This window comes from Sebastes fasciatus, chromosome 17 (genome assembly GCF_043250625.1).
Source record: "Sebastes fasciatus isolate fSebFas1 chromosome 17, fSebFas1.pri, whole genome shotgun sequence".
Classification (NCBI taxonomy): domain Eukaryota; kingdom Metazoa; phylum Chordata; class Actinopteri; order Perciformes; family Sebastidae; genus Sebastes; species Sebastes fasciatus.
The window spans coordinates 30,986,101-31,009,988 of NC_133811.1; the positions used below are offsets into that span (position 1 = coordinate 30,986,101).

At 39.4% G+C, this 23,888-nt stretch overlaps 1 protein-coding gene across 1 annotated transcript in view; it reads right to left on the bottom strand.

Annotated features, from left to right (window-relative positions):
• col28a1a (collagen, type XXVIII, alpha 1a) overlaps positions 1-21,400 on the bottom strand; it is a 34,511-nt gene extending 13,111 nt beyond the window's left edge. The window contains exons 1-24 of the mRNA XM_074614030.1: positions 21,323-21,400; positions 18,707-18,850; positions 16,078-16,643; positions 14,749-14,769; positions 14,346-14,405; positions 13,254-13,307; positions 13,112-13,156; positions 11,810-11,836; positions 11,663-11,707; positions 11,512-11,556; positions 10,427-10,480; positions 10,261-10,329; positions 9,849-9,917; positions 9,389-9,457; positions 9,099-9,167; positions 8,924-8,992; positions 8,757-8,825; positions 8,061-8,129; positions 7,901-7,972; positions 6,928-6,996; positions 6,517-6,588; positions 5,073-5,141; positions 2,942-3,010; positions 2,637-2,705 (exon numbers count right to left, since the gene is read on the bottom strand). Coding sequence (XP_074470131.1) covers positions 2,637-2,705; positions 2,942-3,010; positions 5,073-5,141; positions 6,517-6,588; positions 6,928-6,996; positions 7,901-7,972; positions 8,061-8,129; positions 8,757-8,825; positions 8,924-8,992; positions 9,099-9,167; positions 9,389-9,457; positions 9,849-9,917; positions 10,261-10,329; positions 10,427-10,480; positions 11,512-11,556; positions 11,663-11,707; positions 11,810-11,836; positions 13,112-13,156; positions 13,254-13,307; positions 14,346-14,405; positions 14,749-14,769; positions 16,078-16,643; positions 18,707-18,827 — 1,941 coding nt within the window. The 5' untranslated portion in view covers positions 18,828-18,850; positions 21,323-21,400. The remainder of the gene's footprint in view (positions 1-2,636; positions 2,706-2,941; positions 3,011-5,072; positions 5,142-6,516; positions 6,589-6,927; positions 6,997-7,900; positions 7,973-8,060; positions 8,130-8,756; positions 8,826-8,923; positions 8,993-9,098; positions 9,168-9,388; positions 9,458-9,848; positions 9,918-10,260; positions 10,330-10,426; positions 10,481-11,511; positions 11,557-11,662; positions 11,708-11,809; positions 11,837-13,111; positions 13,157-13,253; positions 13,308-14,345; positions 14,406-14,748; positions 14,770-16,077; positions 16,644-18,706; positions 18,851-21,322) is intronic.
• Positions 21,401-23,888: the final 2,488 nt, after the last annotated feature.

Here is a 23,888-nt window from a genome sequence, read left to right on the forward strand (position 1 = left end):
TTGTTTTTGAGACTTATTTTAAAATTTATTTTTCAAACTTTTTTTCAAACTTTTTTTAAAATTTATTTTTCAAACTTTTTTTCAAACTTTTTTTAAAATTTATTTTTCAAACTTTTTTTAAGACTTTTTTTTCAAACTTGTTTTTCAGACTTTTCTCAGACTTTTATTTTGGACATTCTTTTGGACATTTTTCAAATGTTTTTTTCAGACTTTTTTTCAAATTTATTTTTCAAACTTTTTTTCCAGACTTCTTTTTCAGACTTTTATTTTGGACATTTCTTGGACATTTTCCAGACTTTTTTTCAAACTTTTTTTTCAGACTTTTTTTCAAAATTTTTCTCAAATTTATTTTTCAGACTTTTCAAACTTTTTTTCAAACTTGTTTTTGAGACTTATTTTAAAATTTATTTTTCAAACTTTTTTTCAAACTTTTTTTCAAATTTATTTCAGACTTTTTTTTCAAACGTTTTTTTCAGACTTTTTTTTCAAACTTTGTTTTCAAACTTTTTTCAAACTTGTTTTTCAGACTTATTTTCAAACTTTTTTTTCAGACTTTATTTTCAAACTTTTTTTCAAACTTTGTTTTCAGACTTTTTTTCAAACTTTTTTTCAAACTTTTTTTTTCAAATTTATTTTTCAAACTTTTTTCCAGACTTTTTTTTCAAACTTTGTTTCAGACTTTTTTTTCAAACTTTGTTTTCAAACTTTTTTCAGACTTTATTTCAAACTTTTTTTCAAACTTTGTTTTCAGACTTTTTTTCAAACTTTTTTTCAAACTTTTTTTCAAACTTTTTTTTTCAAATTTATTTTTCAAACTTTTTTCTAGACTTTTTTTTTAAACTTTTTTTGAAACTTTTTTTCAGACTTATTTTCAAATTTATTTTTCAAACTTTTTTCCAGACTTTTTTTTCAAACGTTTTTTTCAGACTTTTTTTCAAACTTTTTTTCAAATTTATTTCAGACTTTTTTTCAGACTTATTTTATCAAACTTTTTTTTCAGACTTTATTTACAGACTTTTTTTTCAAACTTTGTTTCAGACTTTTTTTTCAAACTTTGTTTTCAAACTTTTTTCAAACTTTTTTTTCAGACTTTATTTTCAAACTTTTTTTCAAACTTTGTTTTCAGACTTTTTTTCAAACTTTTTTTCAAACTTTTTTTTTCAAATTTATTTTTGAAACTTTTTTCTAGACTTTTTTTTGAAACTTTTTTTGAAACTTTTTTTCAGACTTATTTTCAAATTTATTTTTCAAAACTTTTTTCCAGACTTTTTTTTCAAACGTTTTTTTCAGACTTTTTTTCAAACTTTGTTTTCAAACTTTTTTCAGACTTTTTTTCACTTATTTTTTCAAACTTTTTTTTCAGACTTTATTTACAGACTTTTTTTTCAAACTTTGTTTCAGACTTTTTTTTCAAACTTTGTTTTCAAACTTTTTTCAAACTTATTGTTAAACTTTTTTTTCAGACTTTATTTTCAAACTTTTTTTCAAATTTTGTTTTCAGACTTTTTTTCAAACTTTTTTTCAAACTTTTTTTTTCAAATTTATTTTTCAAACTTTTTTCCAGACTTTTTTTTCAAACTTTGTTTCAGACTTTTTTTTCAAACTTTGTTTTCAAACTTTTTTCAGACTTATTTTCAAACTTTTTTTTCAGACTTTATTTTCAAACTTTTTTTCAAACTTTGTTTTCAGACTTTTTTTCAAACTTTTTTTGAAACTTTTTTTCAGACTTATTTTCAAATTTATTTTTCAAACTTTTTTCCAGACTTTTTTTTCAAACGTTTTTTTCAGACTTTTTTTCAAACTTTTTTTAAAATTTATTTCAGACTTTTTTTCAGACTTATTTTTTCAAACTTTTTTTTCAGACTTTATTTACAGACTTTTTTTTCAAACTTTGTTTCAGACTTTTTTTTCAAACTTTGTTTTCAAACTTTTTTCAAACTTATTTTCAAACTTTTTTTTCAGACTTTATTTTCAAACTTTTTTTCAAATTTTGTTTTCAGACTTTTTTTGAAACTTTTTTTTTCAAATTTATTTTTCAAACTTTTTTCCAGACTTTTTTTTCAAACTTTTTTTCAAACTTTTTTTCAGACTTATTTTCAAATTTATTTTTCAAACTTTTTTCCAGACTTTTTTTTCAGACTTTTTTTCAAACTTTTTTTCAAATTTATTTCAGACTTTTTTTCAGACTTATTTTTTCAAACTTTTTTTTCAGACTTTATTTACAGACTTTTTTTTCAAACTTTGTTTCAGACTTTTTTTTCAAACTTTGTTTTCAAACTTTTTTCAAACTTGTTTTTCAGACTTATTTTCAAACTTTTTTTTCAGACTTTATTTTCAAACTTTTTTTCAAACTTTTTTTAAACTTTGTTTTCAGACTTTTTTTCAAACTTTTTTTCAAACTTTTTTTTTCAAATTTATTTTTCAAACTTTTTTCCAGACGTTTTTTCAAACTTTTTTTCAAACTTTTTTTCAGACTTATTTTCAAATTTATTTTTCAAACTTTTTTTTCAGACTTTTCAAACTTTTTTTTCTGGTGCATTACTTTTTCGTAGGTATTAAGTACGAACAGTGAATGAGAATAGCCAGATTTCTTATGCACTGAATAGGAGGATAATTGGATGACTGTTTCTTCTCACCTGTGGTCCTGGGAAGCCATCTCCCTTCATCCCTGGTGGCCCCACAGGTCCAGTATTTCCTTTATTACCCTGAAGGAGGAACAGGAGAACAGTCCAAAATACTGAGAGGGACAAACAAACAAAAATGCTGTTGTATCTACATATTAGCATTAAAAAAAACTGTTTGACCTGCAGGTGGGTATATTGCAAACCTATTGTAATGTGATATGACTCTGGCCTCAAAAATTCACACACTACATTATTAAAGTATTGGGAAAAGCAATGATTGATAGTGATATGGTGAGTATATACTGTGTTAACATTACCTTTGGCCCAATGATTCCTATTCCAGGTTCTCCAACAGGTCCGGCTGGTCCTGTAGGCCCAGGATCTCCCTGTTAAGTGAACGATGAACCCACTATTATGGCTCATAATAAAAGCAATACAATATACATATATATATTTATATGCCCCCTCCAAATTGTATTTTGTGTTATGTATCAGGAGATTCCAAACAGTTGTGGTAAACAGATAAGTCATTGTTCTAAATAGGTTATATTACATTTACTTTATCGCTATATAGCTACTAGTTTCTATACAGATTGTTATTCCACACACAAAATATAGTCTATGGTAATTTTATAAAATAGAATAAACTATTCAACACACATATATATAGTATATATCTCTGGCTACTGCAGTACATTAAGAAAGACTTACTAGATTTAACATTATAGACATGACCACTGAATATTTGTGTAACAATTTAGCCACAAATTCACAGACTGACCGTACGCGGTCCAGCCATATACTCGGTTTAGACCAAGTCTTGTTTATACCCAATTGAGCTTTATTCTATTGTTGGCAGCCTGCCGGGCCTAAGCATTGGGGAATTGTGTATTTGTAAGATGTTTTTTTAAACTAAAATGTGTTATACAAGTAGCAAACTCCTTTAAGGAGTAACTCAGTGCGTAGGTTGTGTGCTTAACGTTAGCAAGTGTTAGTGAGCAGATGAGAAACAGAGAAAGAAAGAGAGAGCGTGTGTGTGACGGTGAGTTGGCAGTAACTAACGCTATAGCTGTGAACGTAGCAGTGCAGTATGTGTACAGTTCAGGCTGTCGGTGAATAAATGCTACAACTCCTCAAGACACAAGCCAAGTTCCTGTGTCTTGCTTGCCACCTGCTGATTAAAGTAAAGGGGGTTAGCCCCAAAGTTATCGACAACTTCGGCTCAGGGTCACTTAAAGTGGGCTAGGTGGCCCAGCTTTACGAGGAAGGAAATGCATTAAACACATTTGTTAGACCACAATGATACGGTGAATGTAAATATACATATTTGATTTGATGTTGTTGAAGAAAACTCTGCAGGACACCCTTAAGTAGGTCTCACGTAAACAAATGAATGGTGGTGACCACATAAATCTTGCCCCTTGCCGAGTGTAATTGAATAAAATTGCTGCAACAGTTTTGCACGGAGATGCCCCAGACGACCTTAACCCAGCCATCAGTCTGTGGTTGAGGCTACGTATCGTTTAAATCAGGCTTTCCCAACCACTAGGCCGGGGCTCATGTGTGGACGCCCTCTAGTGGGCTGCAAAATGTTTTCAGTTATTTAAATAATACATTATTAGTTCCTAGCTATGAAAGAATACCCTGCTTCTATGGTTTTATGTTGGCTTCTGGCACACCCATACAATTTTAAAGAATCCGTTTGCCTGTATAACAGGGAGTGGCTTCATTTACACATTTTGAATATATTACTAGATTGTAATCTAATCTAATAATCTAGTCATATAATAATAATCCAATCGTTAGATTATCAGAACAGATTAGATTAGTCAAAATAATTTGGGACTTATTGTTTTAATGGTCCCTGGGCTGTTACGAGTATGAATCGGTGGCTCTTGAAGTAGAAAAGGTTGAGAACCCTTAGTTTAAATGATGAAAAATGTAGATGATCGTACAGGCGCACCATAACTGTGTACATGCAAAGGAAAATTATTATTATTATTATTATTATTTTAACCACCTATAGGTCTTATTTTCAGTAGTTGTGGCCATCATTCCTATCAGTAATGATTACCTTCTTCTCACCAACAATCAGGGCAGGAACATTATTTTCCATTCATGGGTTCAGCACACCCAAAAATGTACTTATGATCCCTCATTGCGTAGAAAAACTGTGTACACACGATGACGGTGAGTACACAACGTCAAACAGGAAGTGAGTTCAGTATGTTATGGACATTTACAATGGATAGACTTGGTAATCTATTTCAACATCTGTCTCCACTTTAGGACTACGCTTGCCGGTGAGGTTTCATTATGTGTGTCTGTGTGTGTGTGTGTGTGTGTGTGTGTGTGTGTGTGTGTGTGTGTGTGTGTGTGTGTGTGTGTGTGTGTGTGTGTGTGTGTGTGTGTGTGTGTGTGCGTCACTGATTTCCTGTGTGTCATAACCTTTGGTCCAGGTAAGCCACGCCCAGCAGGTCCAGGTAGGCCCACTGATCCTGGACTCCCAGGCTCTCCCTGAACAAAAAAGGGCAGTAAAATGACGTTTTAGTAAAAAGAGCATGTAAGCAAAGCAAATATTTGTCACGTCTTTTCTTAAACATACGTAGTTCCGACGTGTTTGTCTCAAGAGCTTCAATAATGAGGCTTCCATCAGTACAGGTTCTTAAGCTTAAGTCTTTTTTTGCCCGTGTTTATTATTAAAATGTGACCATTTACAGCTAGGGTTGGCAATCTTAAGAAACTAGAGTACTTGATAAAAACTTATCCTCCTGAAAAACCCAGCCTTGTGTTGCCAACTCTTTTCCAATGAAAGTAGCTAGCAGCATTAGCTCCAAAAGTCGCTAAATCTCGCGAGAAAGTCGCCAAGTCAGCAACACTGACAGCCGACAGCCACAGATACCGGATTTTTTTCTTTTTTTTTGTCAGAGCATTTGATTTATTGATTGCTTTCAGGATGTAACGAGATTTTCAACAAATATAACAAAACATGTTTTTGAAGAAAATTATCAACTCTGGCTTTAAATGCAAGTATTTGATAAAGAATTACATGAATGTTGTCCTGAGTTTTATGGTAAATGGACTTTCATTTATATAGCGCTGTTGATTGGTCAATCACCGCGTTCTACGGTCTGTTATTTCTTTATAACAGACTGTCGCAATGTATAACAGACCGTTGCTATGTATAACAGACCGACCGTCGCTATGTATAACAGACTGTTGCCATGTATAACAGACCGTCGCTATGTATAACAGACCATCGCTATGTATAACAGACTGTCGCTATGTATAACAGACCGTTGCTATGTATAACAGACCGTCGCTATGTATAACAGACCATCGCTATGTATAACAGACCGTTGCTATGTATAACAGACCGTCGCTATGTATAACAGACCGTCGCTATGTATAACAGACCATCGTTATGTATAACAGACCGTCGCTATGTATAACAGACCGTCGCTATGTATAACAGACCGTCGCTATGTATAACAGACCGTCGCTATGGGCGCAGTTCTGATCTCGGACTATGGCGGACCATTATTGTGTCAAATGATTGATTTTTCTTCAGTAAGTAGCCGTGTAATAAGCAGGATAATGTACAGCTAGCGGGTCACTGTTGTAAAATAAACCCTTTCAGGGCTCCGTGTCGGGGTCCACCCCTCCGCAGGCATCGCCCTGTCGGGGTTTATTTCACAACAATGACCGGCTCGCTGTACGTTATCCCTTACTTACCACATAACGATAATGTCGACATCAACTTGGGAGGTGATGATTGGTGAAAGGTGACGACTGTTTACTGTGTTTAGTTCTAGTTTTATTGGCCATAAAGTATCTTCTTTTTCATAAAGTGTCAACAAATCAATCGACTAGTCGCCTACATTTAACATACCTTAGCTCCAGCAGGTCCAACAGGGCCTGGAGACCCTGAAAGTCCCCTAGGTCCACGGTCACCTCTGTCTCCCTGTGGAAAAACACATACTGTAGGCCCACACATGACGTCTGACATATCAGCACCTCTGGTACCGTAACAAAAAAGCATCTGTGCTCTGAATGGTCAATACAATAATCCAGTGAGTCAACTTTGCATGAGTCAAAGACATTGTCAGTACAGGTATGTAAATACAGGTATGTAAATACAGTACAGGTATGTAAATATGTACATGAACCACCTTGAGTTCTGTTACTATTGACGTATGGCCTGTGTTTTTACACTTTGCACATTAAAAAAAAAAAAACACGTGCAAGGGCTGTTAAAACAAATCAATCAGGATCTCCTCGAAGAGATTGGACTATGGATTACCTTTTCTCCCAGGATGCCTTTCCCCGGTGCTCCCTCTAGGCCTCGTAGACCTGGCAACCCCGTCTCTCCCTACATCAAACAGCAGATCAAACTGCATCACAGCATTAAACAAACATTTTCAAGTGAATCACAGGCTAAAGTTTGTGACGCCTGTGAGTGTAGAGGCGGAGCAGGAAGCGATAAACAGATGGTAACTCAAAGCAGGACTTTCAGCTTGGGTGTCGTTACTCTTTAAAGACACCATGCAATTGCTTCTTTACTTCCTTAATATGATGTCATTCCTGAAGATGCTGAGGTAGGACAGAGTGCAAAGAGGGATGATTTTATGTTCACTCTTACTGGTGCATAATGAGGTCACCAACTTATTAGGGGTTGGAAAATAATCGATTCACCGATGTATTGCTTTTTTCTTTTTTTTTACGATTTTGAAATTGATGTTTTAATTCGATATATTTTCTTCTTTTGAGTCTACATGATGGTAAGAAGAAGTTAGCGCTTTTATTGTTGTAGTCAGAGCAACGTGACGTCATATCCATTGGAGCTTTATTTAGCAAGAATTAGCAGTCGCTGCTTACAGTACTGTTTACTCTAAAATGTTGTGATGCACTTTGGGGCTCGATTATTGATAACGCAAAAATCTTTAGCGTAGCCCGGCCCCTATTAATAATACAAATAATGATAAAAACAAGAGGGACCAGCAGCTGAGCTTCGCTTTGTTTGTCTGGAAGCTGATTCACAAACTCAAACTATGTTATAAATAATACATCTTTATTTAATAATATCATTTCAAATAATCATCTTCTTACACAACAAGGGGCTGATGTCATAGATTCACTGTCTTCCAGAAAGTGACAGTTTTGTCATGTCTTTTGATGACCATTTCAAAATATAGAAAGTACTTAATGTTTTAGTAGTTGGGTATGTTTAATATCTGAATGCACTCAATACCTTTCACTTCCAGTCACTGACTCACCTTCGGCCCAGCAGCTCCATCCTCACCAGGAATCCCAGGTATCCCAGCAGCCCCGTCAGGCCCCAGATCCCCCTGGAAAACCACATATAAACTCAAATCATCTACTGTACGTCCCACTGTGCTTTCTATTGAACATTCAAGGGTAGTTTGCTTGTCTTACCTTCGGTCCTGGTTCACCAACACCCCTCTCTCCCTGAGGTCCAGGCTCTCCGGGGAAACCCTGGTCACCCTGGGAAACAACACAAATCACTGACTGAGTTACATCAGATTCAGAAAACTTTTAATAATGTTTCATTGATTATATTTGTTCACAAATAAAAAAAAAAGTTATGAAGAACAGTTCACTTATTATTTTACAAAAAGGACGTGAACATTGTTTTGATAAATTACAGTATCCTCGTTCTCATCCCCCTCCACCGTGCCGTGCGTCGGCTCATCACAATATATTTTTTGTGATATAAATGATATATTATATTTGATATAGATGATCTGATTCTGATGAGATGATAAAACATGCATCCAACGAACACACTTGACTTTCCTCCCCTCTCTCCCTGCTGTTCTCCCGGAGTTTAATTCCTCTGATTCCCTCCCAGTCCCTCCGCCCAATCACATTTCAAAATCCACTATCCACCATATTTATTAGAAACAGCCGAGTGTCACTGCCGTTTGTGATCGTAGGTTTTAAAATACGTACTTATTCCACATATTCTACAGTTGTGTCTAAACAGAGAGAGAGAGGAGAAGACACCGACAAGCAGACAGACACAGAGAGAGAGAGATGGATAGTGAACAGCAGAGGATCAGAATCGCTTGTTGACCAGCGCAGAGAAATGCTCTACTAACTGCTACTAACCTTTGGTCCGACTATACCCAGTCCAGGAGGTCCTCTGGGTCCAGAAGGCCCAGCTGGCCCATGGTCCCCCTAAAGCCAGAGGTTAAACATCAGAATTTAAAAAATATATCGACACAAATAAAGGATAAACAGGGGGGAGTAATTCCTGACATTTTCATTGGCCTTGCCTTTTCTCCTTGCATGCCGGTCCCTGGAAACCCCACCAGGCCCGGCAGCCCGGGGGCTCCTGTGTTCCCCTGAGGGTCAGAGAGGTGAAAGGTCAGGCAGGTCATCCTTTACAGTATCACAGGTCTTTTTATATGAGTGTCTGCAATCCCAACCATGTTTCAAAGTTAACCGTACCTTATCACCTTTGTACCCAAGTCCTGGAGGTCCACGGCCTCCCTTGGGACCCTCGTACCCCCGGTCACCCTGCAAGAAACACACTGGGACTGTTAAGAGGACAGGAAGGACTAGAAGAACAACATCACACATCATGTTGGCATCTTAAGACTCAAATCATACAACCATAATCTGAATGATACATGTATTCTTCTTTGAATTCAACAATTACATGTCACTAGGGCTACAGGAGCAGGTACATTTAAAAACCTCCCACACATTCCCATCAGGTGGTTTGTCCTGGAACTTACCTTGAACCCTGGAAGACCCTCACCCGGAAACCCTGGCGATCCTTGCATCCCCGGCGGCCCAGCTGGACCCTAAAACACATCAACACAAAGATAGAAGTACATGGTGAATACTGAGTTAACAGATATTACATCACATTATTAAAGGAACAGTGTGTAGGATCTGGCGGTATCTATCGGTGAGGTTACAGATTACAACTTCTCCCGCGTGCCAAGCGTGTATAGGACTGCTACGGTGGGCGGCGCAAAATGAGGGCTTTACCTTAAGGGTTGATAATATGGTTTAACCTGTTTTACTATTTGCCACTATAGCGAGGTGGCTAACATGTCTCTGTCCCAAAATAGACAAAATAAATCACCAATGCACACTGATAGGAAATACAGACAGGAATGTGTTGATGGTATTAGAGACAATACTTCAGCTAGTAGTTATTGTTAGTTTCACTTAGTTTTGTGGACTCACCAGTGTCCCTGGTTCACCCACACCCATTGGTCCAGGAGGACCTGGTCTTCCTAGGTTCCCCTTGTCACCCTGAAAAATAAAGTTTACAGATCAGAGATAAACTGAAAAAGTACACAGGAAACACAGATAGGCAAGTAAGAAAATGATCCTTATTTAAGCTGCTAGCTGCTAGAATTTTAACAAGAAAAAGTAAATCCGACTGTATAACACCCGTGCTGAGGTTGTTACTCTGGCTTCCAGTAAATTATGGAAGTGATTTTAAAATAGTAATGCTCGTTTTTAAGTGTGTATGCTTGTGAGCTATGAACCAGCTGGACCCCTGAGGTCATCTGGAACAGGCCGTCTGGTTATTCCCCAGGTCTCCATATGTTCCATATAAATAAAGTTTGCTTGCTTGCAAACCTAAACTTACCTTGGGACCAGGGAACCCAATGCCGTTATCTCCTGGAGGTCCAGGTGCACCCCTCAGTCCTCGGTCACCCTTTTAGGAAGGACAGGAAAAAGAAACGATAGCTTCAACCTGTGGACAAACTGATTTACTTGATATGTATTTGAAATTTGACTGGCAGTGTTCTTACTTTAGATCCAGCTCTCCCCTCTGGACCCTGGTCTCCAGGTCCTCCCCTGGCTCCCTGAGACGGGAACAAAACAGGAAGTAAATCCATAGGATGACATAAATAACCTATTGAATTGAACCGTATTGAACACCGGTTCCCTGTGGTGGTTACTGAGAGTGTCTTCAACTGCACCATCCAAGTGAACGCAGTCATAGTTCAAGGATTTAACGGTTGGGGTTGGAGGCAGAGACTGTGTAGAAGAAGTGGACGTAGTCACCGTGACGTCACCCATTGGTATGTGGACTGCCGTTTCGAAGCCTCGAGTTTGGCGTTTTGGCCGTCCCCATCTTGTTTTTTTGGAACCATAAGTGACACAAGAATGTGGAGCGAAGTACAATCAAATTTTTAGAATACAGAAATTGAGATAATTTCATAATTTGAAGTTGTAAAGTGATATAAGATATACGCAAGCTGTTTAAGGACTGGTGGATAGCGATAGTGGGATGGTGTATACTTTGGCATTCCAGGTTTATTAATACACTTCTGACAGTGTGTGTGTGTGCGTGCGTGCGTGCGTGCGTGCGTGCGTGCGTGCGTGCGTGCGTGCGTGCGTGTGTGTGTAGGTACATTTCATGGGAACAGGTCAGAAGGAACGTAAAACCTAATGGCACTCTGATGATGGCTGCTGAAGGGGGCAACAAGCATTTAAGAAGGGAGGGAATGGATAACATGTGCCCAAATCCGTAATCCGCTGGGACAACATCTGCTCAAAGACTACAACCAAACATTGCAAGCTTGGATTCCCCGCTTTGGAAAGGCTACATTAGGAGGGGGATAAGACCTAATCCACAGCTCACATTCCACAAGTGCAGAGCAGGAGATGGACTCAGAGTGTGTGGCTTTCACCGCGGCGCTGATTGTTTCAGCGCGGATGTGGGAGGACACAGGAATCTTTCAATTTGACCACACACCCGTTCAGGTATGAAGGCTCGAACGCAGAGAGCTCTCGTGGGCGATGGGAAATCAACGTGCTGCCGAGCCATTCATAAATGCACTAGACAGTACGCAAAGAGTATTTGTTAATGGGATAAAAGTTAGAAAGTCACCTGCTCTCCTCTAGGACCTCTGGGGCCAGGAGGTCCAGCGTCAGCCTGTAAGGAAAGACATCAGTATAGTATCACAGTATGTACGTACAGCTCCTGGCCACAGAGAAACTCAGAAGGTTGATTAAATAAATGAATAAATGATGAAACCTACTTGTTCTCCCTTTTTACCGGGGACACCACATTCACCCTGTTCGCCCTAAAAAATACAACCAGGAAAGATACAGGGAAGTGTAGCATTAAGAAACTACGGCAACGTCTCTGTGTATGGGATGTTTAAAAATGCAATAACAATACATACCTTTTCCCCTTTGCTCCCATGTGGACCCTATAGAAAGGGACATTTTAATTAAACTTATATATCAGACTGTTGACTGTCCACCATCAAAACAGCACTCTTTAATATGATGGGAGCACAGGAGATTTCATAGATCAAGTTGATCATTGTTTTATATATTAAAAGATGGATTTAATCCATAGTTGGTTCTAATTGGGAAGTTATATTACTAAAAGTTATATATACCTATGAAGCTAATTTCAGGAAATACACGGATTCTTCTAGAGATAAAAAGAGAAATACCTCTCTCATGCCTGTGCGTTATCAGAACGTGATTAGCCTAGTTTAAGCATAGACTGGAAGCAACGGGAAACGAGCGGTCCAAAGGTCATCTCTTGGGTAAAAACAGCTGGGCGCAGTGACTTTTTCTGTCATCGCAGTGAAGTTGAACAGTATAGTACTTTAATGTAAAGCTCTGTAAAGAAAGGGTCAATGTAATCCATTTGGAGCTCCCTCCATGCTTCTCAAAATAGACTCATCTACAGGTCAGGTAAGAGATTGTTTTAGGGGTCACCAAATAAATGTGCAGGATTTATTCCATAGTCTTTTATTTAACACACTTTTATACACCATTGAGCCACATGTGGGTCTGAATGTTCGTATTGTTCTGATAATTGTAGCCTACTCATTACATAGAATCTAATATGAAAGGCTAGATTCTGTTTGTTTTACTGATGAGAGAGGAAAAAAAATAAGTCATCCTGTTAACTCCGCCGGAATGCATTTGGTCTTATTCATAAAGTATTTAACATGTTTATATGTTTTCAATAACACATGTATTTCAATCTCTTCTGCATGGCTGGTTTACCTATTCAAGATGATAGAATGTGATTAAGAAATGGAGGTAAAGATGGTCAGAAATGTTGATTTATGCACAAATTTGATTTATAGATAAGGCCAATTGGGTCGCGATGGTTTGTCATTTTAAAAAGAAAGAAAAACAGTTTGTACAGCATCTACAGAGACAGAACAATGAAGAAGGCAAACAATATCGTGAATGGTAAATAGACTTGCATTTATATAGCACTCAATTCATTTGTCCCACAAGTCTTTTTTTAAAAAGGGAATGCACTTTATCCCCCATCATGCACTTTGACCACTCCTTCCTGGATCACAAAGGATGTCCAGCTGATCTGTGATTGTGAGCTGCAAACCGATTTCCCAATGGGTAAAATAAAGAATGGATCTATCTCTAACAGAATACCAGACTCCGAGTTACAGCTTGACCCGGGCAAAAGAAGGTTGAGAGAAATATTTGATGCTTACCTCAAGGCCCTCCATTCCTGGACGTCCGTTAATGCCAGGTTCCCCCTACAGTGACCGAGCCCAGACAAAACAGCACATCAAACGACACTTCATGGATTCTCTCTGTTACCAGCGCTGGATTACGGAGACAATAGAGACTTACACGAGATCCCTTTAGACCTGGAGCTCCGTCAGACCCCGGCTCGCCCGGTTTCCCCTGGATGAAAGAAAAGAGAGAGAGCGATTGTGCCGAATGAGAATATTTGGGCCCCTCTTTAGTTTGGACTCTGTGTGTGTAGAGGCGAAGGTGAGATGTGTGACCTGTCTGTAACCCCGTCCAACATAAACCTCCACCTCAGTGCAGCAGGTTCTCAGATCGTCTGTGTTTGCTCATGTTTAATCTTCCATCGTTGACCTTTGCCTCTTTCCAAGGGCCTCTCTACCAGTGAAAACAGCCCTTCCAGCTCCCCCCCCACCCCCCACACCGTACCACCTGCTACACTTACACTGTGGGAAACAGTTCCTGCTCTTTCACATCTGTTCCCCAATAGTGCTTTGAATGCATGTCAGACGCACCTGCTGGTGGAGGTCGCCGGCCCGGGTGCTGAGGCTGGGAGAATCCCCCCCCCCCTGTTATCCAGGGATAACAAGCCACTGTGTGAGCTTTACTGGGTTCTGTGTGGCTGAGGAAGTGACTGTCAACCTGAAGCCAGCACACACTACCACACCTGGACAGTACACCGGTACAGAAATAGGGACCCAGTCGCCATAAAAACATGTTGTCATTGTACTTTTCTGCAAACCTCGGGATATGTTGAATGTGGACTCACAGCATCCCAATACACTAGACCTCTCTGTGTTGTACAAGTTACATCCCATCTCGATTTCTTTTTTGTGAACCCCCAACCTTAAAGTTCAAACTACGCCTATGGGTTTAGGCAGCACAACTACTTAATTAAAGGGACTGTTTGTAAGTTCTTACACGTATAAATCATTGCGGGTCGGTGTCCCATGCGCCAACACAAACTACACGGAATCTATCTATCTATCTATCCTCTATCTACCTACCTACCTACCTACCTATCTCTCTACCTCCCTCTACCTCTATTGGCCAGTAGTAAAACTTTAGTGATCCAGTAACACTGTCTGGTCTAGTACAGCAAGATGTTTAAAGTGGTAATTTATACATTCATATTTTATATTATATGGTGTTATACAGTAGATGTTATTTAAATGATATAAATAATACACTTACCGGACTTCCATGGTGACCCCTCTCCCCCCGCTCACACAGACAGCTCTTCGGCTGTGGGCACTAAAATAAAAGATGTGGGGAAAAGAATTTAAAAAATGTAAACAAAATAATCAACAATATGCTATAAGTGCAAAAAAAAAAGAAATACGGTGAAATAGTTAGATGACAAAATGAAATGAAAAAATGCTGGCCTCCGTTCTGTGTTAAAAAAAAAGATTTTGTCAGGTTTTTGTCATCAAGGCTAAACACTGAATGCATCTTTCTGTATACTGTTTATCTCCTCTTGAATGTGTTTCATGCACCTGTAAGAACAGTATCTCAAGACAACACTGTTCTAAATTATAATAATACAAAAACACACAGGAGTGATGTTAAAGCATGTTAAACACCTTCTAGTACTTACCCCAGTTTTGACAACTGTGTTCTGAAAGAAAAAAAGACAGTTAGACACTCATAGTGTAGTTACTCGTAGTCCAATACTGCAGGAACCATGAACTCAGAGCAACATAACAACACAAATTAGAGATACTCATGGGTCATATCCAGTCATTTATATTCAAAGGTTCCCTGAGTTTTCATTTTAAACAAAACAATCAGTAGCGCCGAGATCAAAAAGTGGCTGATGTTGTGCCACCGTGGTTCAGAGTGGTATGCCGCTGTTTAATAATAGAACGTGATCACACATTAAACCTCCACATTGCAGAACATTAACGTATGGCATATTATTTATATTATTACGCATAAATACTTTGAAATCTCTGCGTTAAATGAAGGAATAACATTTTAGATCTGAAGTCATTCAATGTTCAATATATTTTACATAAAAAACATATGGTAAATTACGGTGTTCAAATTACACCGTGGAGGGAGGGTACTGTACACAGTAGTGACTTTGTTATTGTCATCTATAGTGGTTGTTTGCATAAAAACACACAATTCAAATTATTATGAATATTTAAATATTTGCTTTGATTAAAACAAATCTTGGCCAGCTGCTTAGAGCTAGTGTTATGAAGTTAAACAGGTCATAATTCTATCTCTAATATATATTTAATATTGCTGTGAAAACATCTCCTTCAAACAACTGGATTTATTGAAGTTTCTCACCAAAAATATAATTTTCCGAGATTACATTTGAACACATCATGATAACGTTGTAATTTACTTTCACCCAATAGTCATTTTTCCTGAGCCGACATTGAACGCCTCATAATAATAACTCAATGGCACCTCCGTTAACGTTGGTATCTCCAGTATTTATCCAGTCAGGACTGAGCTGCTAACGGTTCCTAACAGCTAACGTTACTAACTCTCCTCCTGCTGATTTCAACACAGGTTTGTTGTTCTCAGTGAAGCATTATCAGGTATAGATAGGATGCACCCCCTCAGGTTTAGTAGAGCCATGAGGGCTTTTTTTTCTCTCCGCCATGGCTCCGGTCCAAAACAAACTGAAACATGATACGGCGTGCGTACGCGTCATTGTGCAGCTTAACTGTGGGAAAGCATCAATAAGAGGAATCGATAGTCACGGAGGCATGAGATGCCAAGAAAGCGGACAACTACGGTTCTCTATTTCCATCACTAGCGTTTTCCCTGCTGCCAAAGTGGCGGATGTCCTGATGATTTCAGCGGGTGGCGGGTGCTAATTTCAGACCCTGTACATTGTGTTTTCTCCTCAGACGATACTAAAGACTAATAACACTGATAGAACCCTAACGCAGACATGACTGACCAGTTCATTGAAGAGTCTGTCATCCAGCTGGCTGTCGGTGAGGCTGAGGACGTGCTGCTGCGGGGGGGCGCTGGCGATGGATCTTAGTCTTGCACCCAAGGGACCGTCCCTCGGCAGGCCGGACAGCCTGATGGCGAACACCCTGATGTTGTGCTGTTTGGCCTCAGCGGCGGCTGTCACAACGCTGGGGCTGCGTGGGTGGTCGGCTCCATCCGTCATCAGCAGCGCCACCCTCAGGCTGCTGGGGGACGTCTCGCGGCTGAACACCCGGGTGGCGTTGCCGACGGCGTAGGCGGAGTAGGTGCCGTGGCCGATGAAGGTCATGGAGGCCACCCGGCTCTGGAAGACGTCCAGGTCCTGCCAGTCTCTGAAGTTGTGCTCCACCGACACGGTGCTGCTGTACTGCAGAGCAGCCAGGCGCAGACGCAGACGCCAGCCGGACGACTGGAGCTGCATGAGCTTGGTGCTGAAGCGCAGGATGAAGGCCCTCTGTTGCTCAAACAGCAGAGATCTGGCTCTCTCTGAACTGTCCACGATGAACATGATCTCCACCGGGCAGATCAGGGCTAGGCAGGAGGCAAAACACAGCAGGCTTACAATCTAATGGCAATCATTTAGAGAAGTTTCAAGCAGTTAGTTTAGAAAAAACGTATATAACTAATCGAGTATCTGCAGGTTTCAGAAAGCGGTAGTCTCCATTGTTCCACCAGCTATGGTCCCATCACCCATCTGACACTTCAGAACAAGATATCTCGACAACTACTGACTATTTGGTATGAATTATCATGGTGAACAGAGGATGATTGTTGGTAAGCCTCTGATCTTTCATCTTGTGCTATACCTTTGGGTTCATCTTTTTCCTGGACAAGCCCTTTTGGTAAATGACAAGACATCTTGAAAACTAATGATAGGAATTCCAATAACCAATAAATTGGCCCTGCCAATATTATCGATATTAAGTTATTACTTGGTTTCTACTTGACCATGTTTGCATCAGTGGGCAACCTCCTAGTCTGAGAAGTGAAGCCAATGCTGAAGTACCTTAAACTTGCATTCTCTCTGATAACCAGCAGGGGGCGACTCCTCTGGTTGTATAGACGTCTATGAGAAAATGAGCCTACTCTTGATTTATTACCTCAGTAAACATTGTAAACATGAGTTTATGGTCTCAATCACTAGTTTCAAGTCTTCTTCAATACAGCATGATGTTCATTTAGTAAACTATGGTCCCATTTAGAGTCAGATAGAGGATGCTTTAGGGCGGGGCTACCTTGTCATTGAAAGGTCGCTACCACGGCGTTGTCCGGTCGGGGAGTTGTCCGTGTTTTTGTCGTACAGATTTAACTCTTTCACGGTGCGTTTTCACTTCATGAAAGTTAATTATAAAATGTTTTGGTCGCCTGAAAAATGACGTCTTCAGCGTTCAGTTGAACTTAGCTCCACCCTCTGGTGTCACGTATGGTCACAAAACTAGAAATTACTGCCTTGTGGTTCCAATCAGTCAAGTTGCAGTTTACATTCAGGTCTGTCCAAAATGTCATCACTTTATCCTTTTAGATTTTTTTTGTAAAATTGTCATAATTAGCATATGAATTCTTGAGTTACAGACAAAAACATGTTTTGTGAGGTAACAGTGACCTTTGACCACCAAAATCTAATCAGTTCATCATCGAGTAAAAGAGGACGTTTGTGCCAAATTTGAAGAAACTCCCTCCGGGCGTTCCTGAGGTATCGCGGACGGACAACCCAAAAACATAATGCCACCGACCACGGCTGGCCTAAAAGGCATAAAAACAACATGGCGAAGACCAAAAACCAAGATGGCGACGACCAAAATGCCGAACTCAAGGCTTCAAAACGGCAGTCCACAAACCAATGGGTGACGTCACGGTGACTACCCCCCCCCCTCCAGAAGAAGCTCAGTCCGCTCTGATTGGTCACCGTTTCAGGTCTTCCGCATCACACACTGATGCTCCATCTTCATAGCGTCACTGCAGCCGGGGACGAACTGTGTGTGTGTCAACTACACGAGTTTAGCAGCGCTCACCATTGACTGTATAGTTGTGACATCATAACTTTATGGAAGTCCTGACAGCTTGTTTAAAAAGGCACAGTTTCTGAATACGGGCGTCTTTCTCCGTGGATTGGATCAGTTGATACGTTCACAGTATTCTAGCACCTAGACCTGCTTTCAAATCTCCCTTTCTACCTTTAAATATCGATAAGGGTATTGGCCTCAAAAAGCCAGCGTTGGAAAGAATGATTGTGATCCCCAGAGGATTCAAATACAGCATCATTTTGTTTACATTGTTCAACTGGTAATGCACAAAAGACAGTTATATAGGCAAAAGAGACACAGCTGACTGCTGATAGCATCAGGGTTGCTAAAATTGTATCTTAATAAAGCTTGCAATTAAGGTTAAGCACGATAATGAAAACACTTAACACACAGATACTGACAATAAGACACAAGGTGTTGAGTTCAGATAATGTAAGACTTACAATAATCAGACTTCATCAGTGACCGTAGGATAAGCCATGTATTTATGGGCACTGTATCTTTGGACAAGGTGATACACAGCATTCATTCATTCATTCATTCATTCATTCATTCATACACATCACTTACTTTTGGCCTCATTAACGATGACCTGGTTATCATCTCTCTGTCCTTTCCTCCTCCTGTTCTGGCATGTGGTTGGGCTCAACAGGGCCAAAGTGAGGATGCAAACCTTCAGGAGCCACCGCATATTGTTCAGTCCAGCTGCTCAGCCTAGAACATGTAAAGAGATTATAGCAGCATACTTTGACACTTAAGCATCAGTCCTTCGACATCTTGCCATACAGCGTTGCTTAAATCCACACTCAGCGGCAGTAACTTCACATGGACACAAGAGGGGGACGGTACTGCTCACAGATGAGTTCCCTCAGCATCCTACAGGCAGGCCTAACTCAGATATCTGCTCGCTGTTAAAGCTGCAGTAGGCAGAATGTTTTTGGCATCATTGGGCAAAAAATCCATAATAACCTTTCAGCATATTGTAATTCAATTGTTCTGAGAGACTTCTACACCTCCTTATGGCTCTGTTTTTTAGAACATCTAGCCCGTGATGGGAGACTTTGACCAATCACAGGTCATTTCAGAGAGAGAGCGTTCCTATTGGCTGAGCTCCGGCTGGTGGGCGTGGCTTGGTATTTCCTCAACTTGATCTCAACATGGCTGCAAACTGGGCTATAAATATGCGTTATGACACTGACAGGGTTTAATGACCAACATAAATAATCAGTTTACCCTCACCCATCACTCCCTGCCATTATAAATCCAAACTATTCAGGGTCATATTTCCTCACCACACGCTTTGGAGCTTTTACTGGTGCAGGTTTGTCTCCAACATCACTTTTCGTTTAAAGAAATGCTCAATTTTGTGTCACTGCATCCGAGACACATATATCTGTAAAGGGGAGACTCGTGGGTACCCATAGAACCCTTTTTCATTCACATATCTGGAGGTCAGAGGTCAAGGGACCTCTTGAAAATGGCCATGCCAGTATTTCCTCACCAAAATGTTGCATAACTTTGAAGCGTTATTTAGCCTCCTTCCCCGAAAAGCTAGTATGACATGGTTGGTACCAACGGATTCCTCAGGATTTTTTGTTTCATATCATTCCAGTATCCTTCCTCTAGCTTAAAAACACGCCCGCTACAACCTCTGAAAAACAGAATAGCGTTGGATTTTGAAGAGTTTAATCTAGCCATTTGTTAGTACCTCCGCGGCCCACTAGGTGGTGCTCTGAAGCCCACCAGGGGGCCCCGGCCCAGTGGTTGAGAATAACTGCACTACAAGATGATTCTGAAAACATCTGAGAGAGAAATAATCATCACAGTTACAGAATATTGATTCATATTTGATCAGCACTGCCTAGTTTGACCGTTTGGTCGGAGTTCAGAGTGATTGACAGCCGGCTCTCATAGATGGCAGCTGGACAGCAGACCTCAGATCAGCTCTTACTGCTTGTTTTCCTCCGGTCTGTGAAATCTTGCAGATGCCGTTAGGAGCACCAGAGGACACAGAGGACACAGAGGAACATGATTTCTTTCAGATTACCTGTCTCATGCTCTACTGTCAGGATATAGTAACTGTTTTATAAAAATAACTTTCTTTAATCACATTTGCTCCGTTTCTACCCACTGCTGCTTTAAAGCTGAGGTCACACTTTATAATCACAGCTGCTGTTTGACATTATCACTCTTACCTGCAGTATATACCTCTATGGCTACATCTGTTTTTACTAACTAATACTACTACTGCTGCTGCTGCACGTATAACTCTGTTCTACTGCTGCTAGTACTAGTGTTGGTATTATGAATGCTTGTCAAACATCTACTGCTGCAACTATACTCAACGAGAAGACTGATTTTATTTATTTATTTATTTATTTATATATATATATATATATATATTTATTTATATATATATATAGGAATGAATGAATGACTTTATTTGGAACATAAAAATAAATAAAAACAGATACAAAATAATAACAAACAAAACCAGAGTAATAGTGTCTGAAAAGGAGTAGGTAGAAATAAAACTTATATTTCCCTACCCCCTTTCTCACTTCTCCTTTATTGACTCATATATCATAGAATGATAATATAATATGATATATAAACTATCCCAGATTTATTTACATCCCAAATTAAATATATGAACAGCATCCCAAGTTTATTTACAACCCACATATCCATCTGGAGTTAAAAAATAAATATAAACCAACCCCTTAACACAACTCTTCCTCATCCATATATCTCACAAAAATATCTTTTTTGAATAGCTTTTTAAATTCATATATATATATACACACACACACATACACTGAAATTTGAATTCCTCTTTAAGTATTAACCAGTTTGTTGCTGCATTAAAAAGTTTACACATGAAACAAGATTTTTCTTTTTTTTACCAAATTGCTGGCATACAATTTATTATTTTAATAATAAAGGACAATTCAGTAAATGTATATCTATGTATTTATTTGCTACATTTGGTTTTACAAAGTTAAGAAAGTTAATGTTTAAGTCAGGCCTGATTACTTTATCCATACACTGACAATATATCTCAATTGATTTTATTTATTAATTTATGGACACATTTGACACTTAATTATGAACTATTTGAAGACATATTAAAACAGCTGTGTCCACTATAATGTCAGTGTGACTAAACCAGGACGAGACACGTACCTGTGTGGTGATAAAATCAGAGCTCCAGGTTAATCCATCAGTGCTGCTCTGCTTCCAGACTGGTTTCAGGGACCCTGCAGCTCCTCTGATGGGTCACAGCTCACAGGTCCCACAAGTCAGCCACATTATCAACATCTAACACTTCCTGATATCCCCTTCACAATAAAACGTTACTTGGAAAAACGAGGCAAATTTTTATTTGTGTGTTTTTTCAAGTGTTTCACACTCAGAGTTGTATTTCATATTCAAAGTCATGATTTCATTGTGCAATAAGGAGTTTATTTCGAAATTATATTTTGTAGTTCTGCATAGTGCCAACTGCTTTTATTTTGAAAGCAAAAACGTTCTGGCAAACTGATGCAGCTGCAGACAAGTTTTACTAATTATGGATTCTGATTAAAGCAGCAGTGGGTAAGAATGGAGCAAACGTGATTTAAAAAAGTTATTTTTATAAAACACTATATGACTATATTGTGACAGGTAATCTGAAAAATAAATCATGTTCCTCTGTGTCCTCCGGTGCTCCTAACAACATCTGCAAGATTTCACAGACCGGAGGAAAACAACTAATCAGAGCCGAGCTGGAGTCTGCCGTCTATGAGAGCCGGCTGTCAATCGATCGCTAACTCCAATCAAACGGTAAAGAACTAGGCAGCGCTGATCAAATATGAATCAATATGCTGTTACTGTGCTGACTATTTCTCTCCTCAGATGTTTTCAGAAACATCTTGTAGTGCACGGTTTAGCTGTAAAATGAAAGAAGGTTTGTGACCCGGCAGGCATGTTGGGATCAGTTGAGGAAATACTAAACACCACCCACCAGCCGGAGCTCAGCCAATAGGAATGCTCTCTCTCCCTGAAATGACCTGTGATTGGTCAAAGTCTCCCGTCACGAGCTAGATGTTCTAAAGCCTGAAAACAGAGCCATGAGGAGGAGCAGAAGTCTCTCTCAGAACACTTGAATTACAATATGCTGAAAGGTTATTATGGGATTTTTCCCCAATGATGCCAAACAACGTGTTGCCTAATATTTAAGTGCTACTTGGAAAAAAAAAACAATTTAGGATGTTTTAAATTTAATCTTTATTGGGTCGTATGCCGAGTGGCAACCTGAGAACGTTGAGCGGCTGTGAGAAACTGTACCTGGAGGATGTTGGAATGAGAAAGCTGCTCCCATAATTCACACAGACAAGGCTGAGATAAGGCCTCATGCTCAACATAAATCATCGATATGTCTGAGACCTGCCACCGCGCTCTCGCTGCAAAAAGTTACCAATCATTCAATAAATATTACCTGGAACCTCTGAGAAAACATTCCTCCACAGAACCTCTCCTTTTATATAACATATCGGTTCGCTGCTGCTCAGAATAAACTGTTCTGAACTGACCTCATACACACCTATTCGCAGAATAAGTGGTCTATTCTGGCAAGTTTGGTAGGCTAAGTGAGGTGTGTTTACATCCATGATTGGTTCATTGTGACCTTAAAGCCACAATGAACCAACAGGATATCTAGTCAAAACCTTCACAATAAAATCCTGACCTATTTTAGTTTGGAGAAAAAACAATACATTTAAGATGATAAATGTGTCAAATTGTGTCTAAGTGACTAATGGGGACAACAATTTTTTTAATTGGTCCACTATTGAGGGATAACACTGCAGCCACCAACCACTATACGGGCTGTAATGTAATCAATTAGGGCAACCTGGCACCACCAGTTTACGTCAAATAAAAGTGCTTGTTTTTGCCACCGACAGGCTCAGATTGTTATTATTATATATAGTTAAGTGTCTGACAACATTATGGAAAGGCCTACAGAAAAATAAAATGTTCTTTTTACCTTTCTGTTTGTTATTGTGTCACGTGACTTGTTGCTGTAAGACAACGGTGGAAACGTGAGTGAGAGTTGGAAAGAGGAGTGCCACGGGACGCCGGTTGTAGCGTTCCTGACTGAATGATGGTTGAACTCTTTGACAGTTCACAAAACTTTATTTAAACACACCACAAGAGCTAAGGAGAAAACAAACTAAAGCAAAATATTACCATTTTTAACTTTCATCATAGTTCTTATCTCAGATGAATTCTTCTAGATATAACAATAGGTATTAATAAGCTTGTTGGATATGTGTGCCGTGCATATGGAGAGGCAGTTGGACAGGCTGTGTGTGAAGAAAGCAGGCCCTGGGTGCATGATGCGGTTGGCTGTATGGGAAGAGACTGGTGGGTATGCTGGCCGTGGCACACTGTCTGCAGACAGCTCTGTGTTAGGACAACACAGCCAGGCAGCAACAACAGCAGTACCAGACTGGGAGTTTAGAGGGCACTTCCTGCCACAGTTCCACATATTATGATAAGACCAACGGGCCTTTTTCACAGCACACGGCTGCACGCCCAGACACTTTCTGGACACTAGCGTGGCCTTGTGGAACGCTGCCAGGGTTGGACTGGGAACAAAGTAAAGTATGGCCCTGGAAATTTTTTGTCTGGACCCCCCCCAACCCCCCGCTTTTTTTTCCCTCTCTGACATTTGCCGCTCCACCTTTTCACTCCTTCATTATCCATT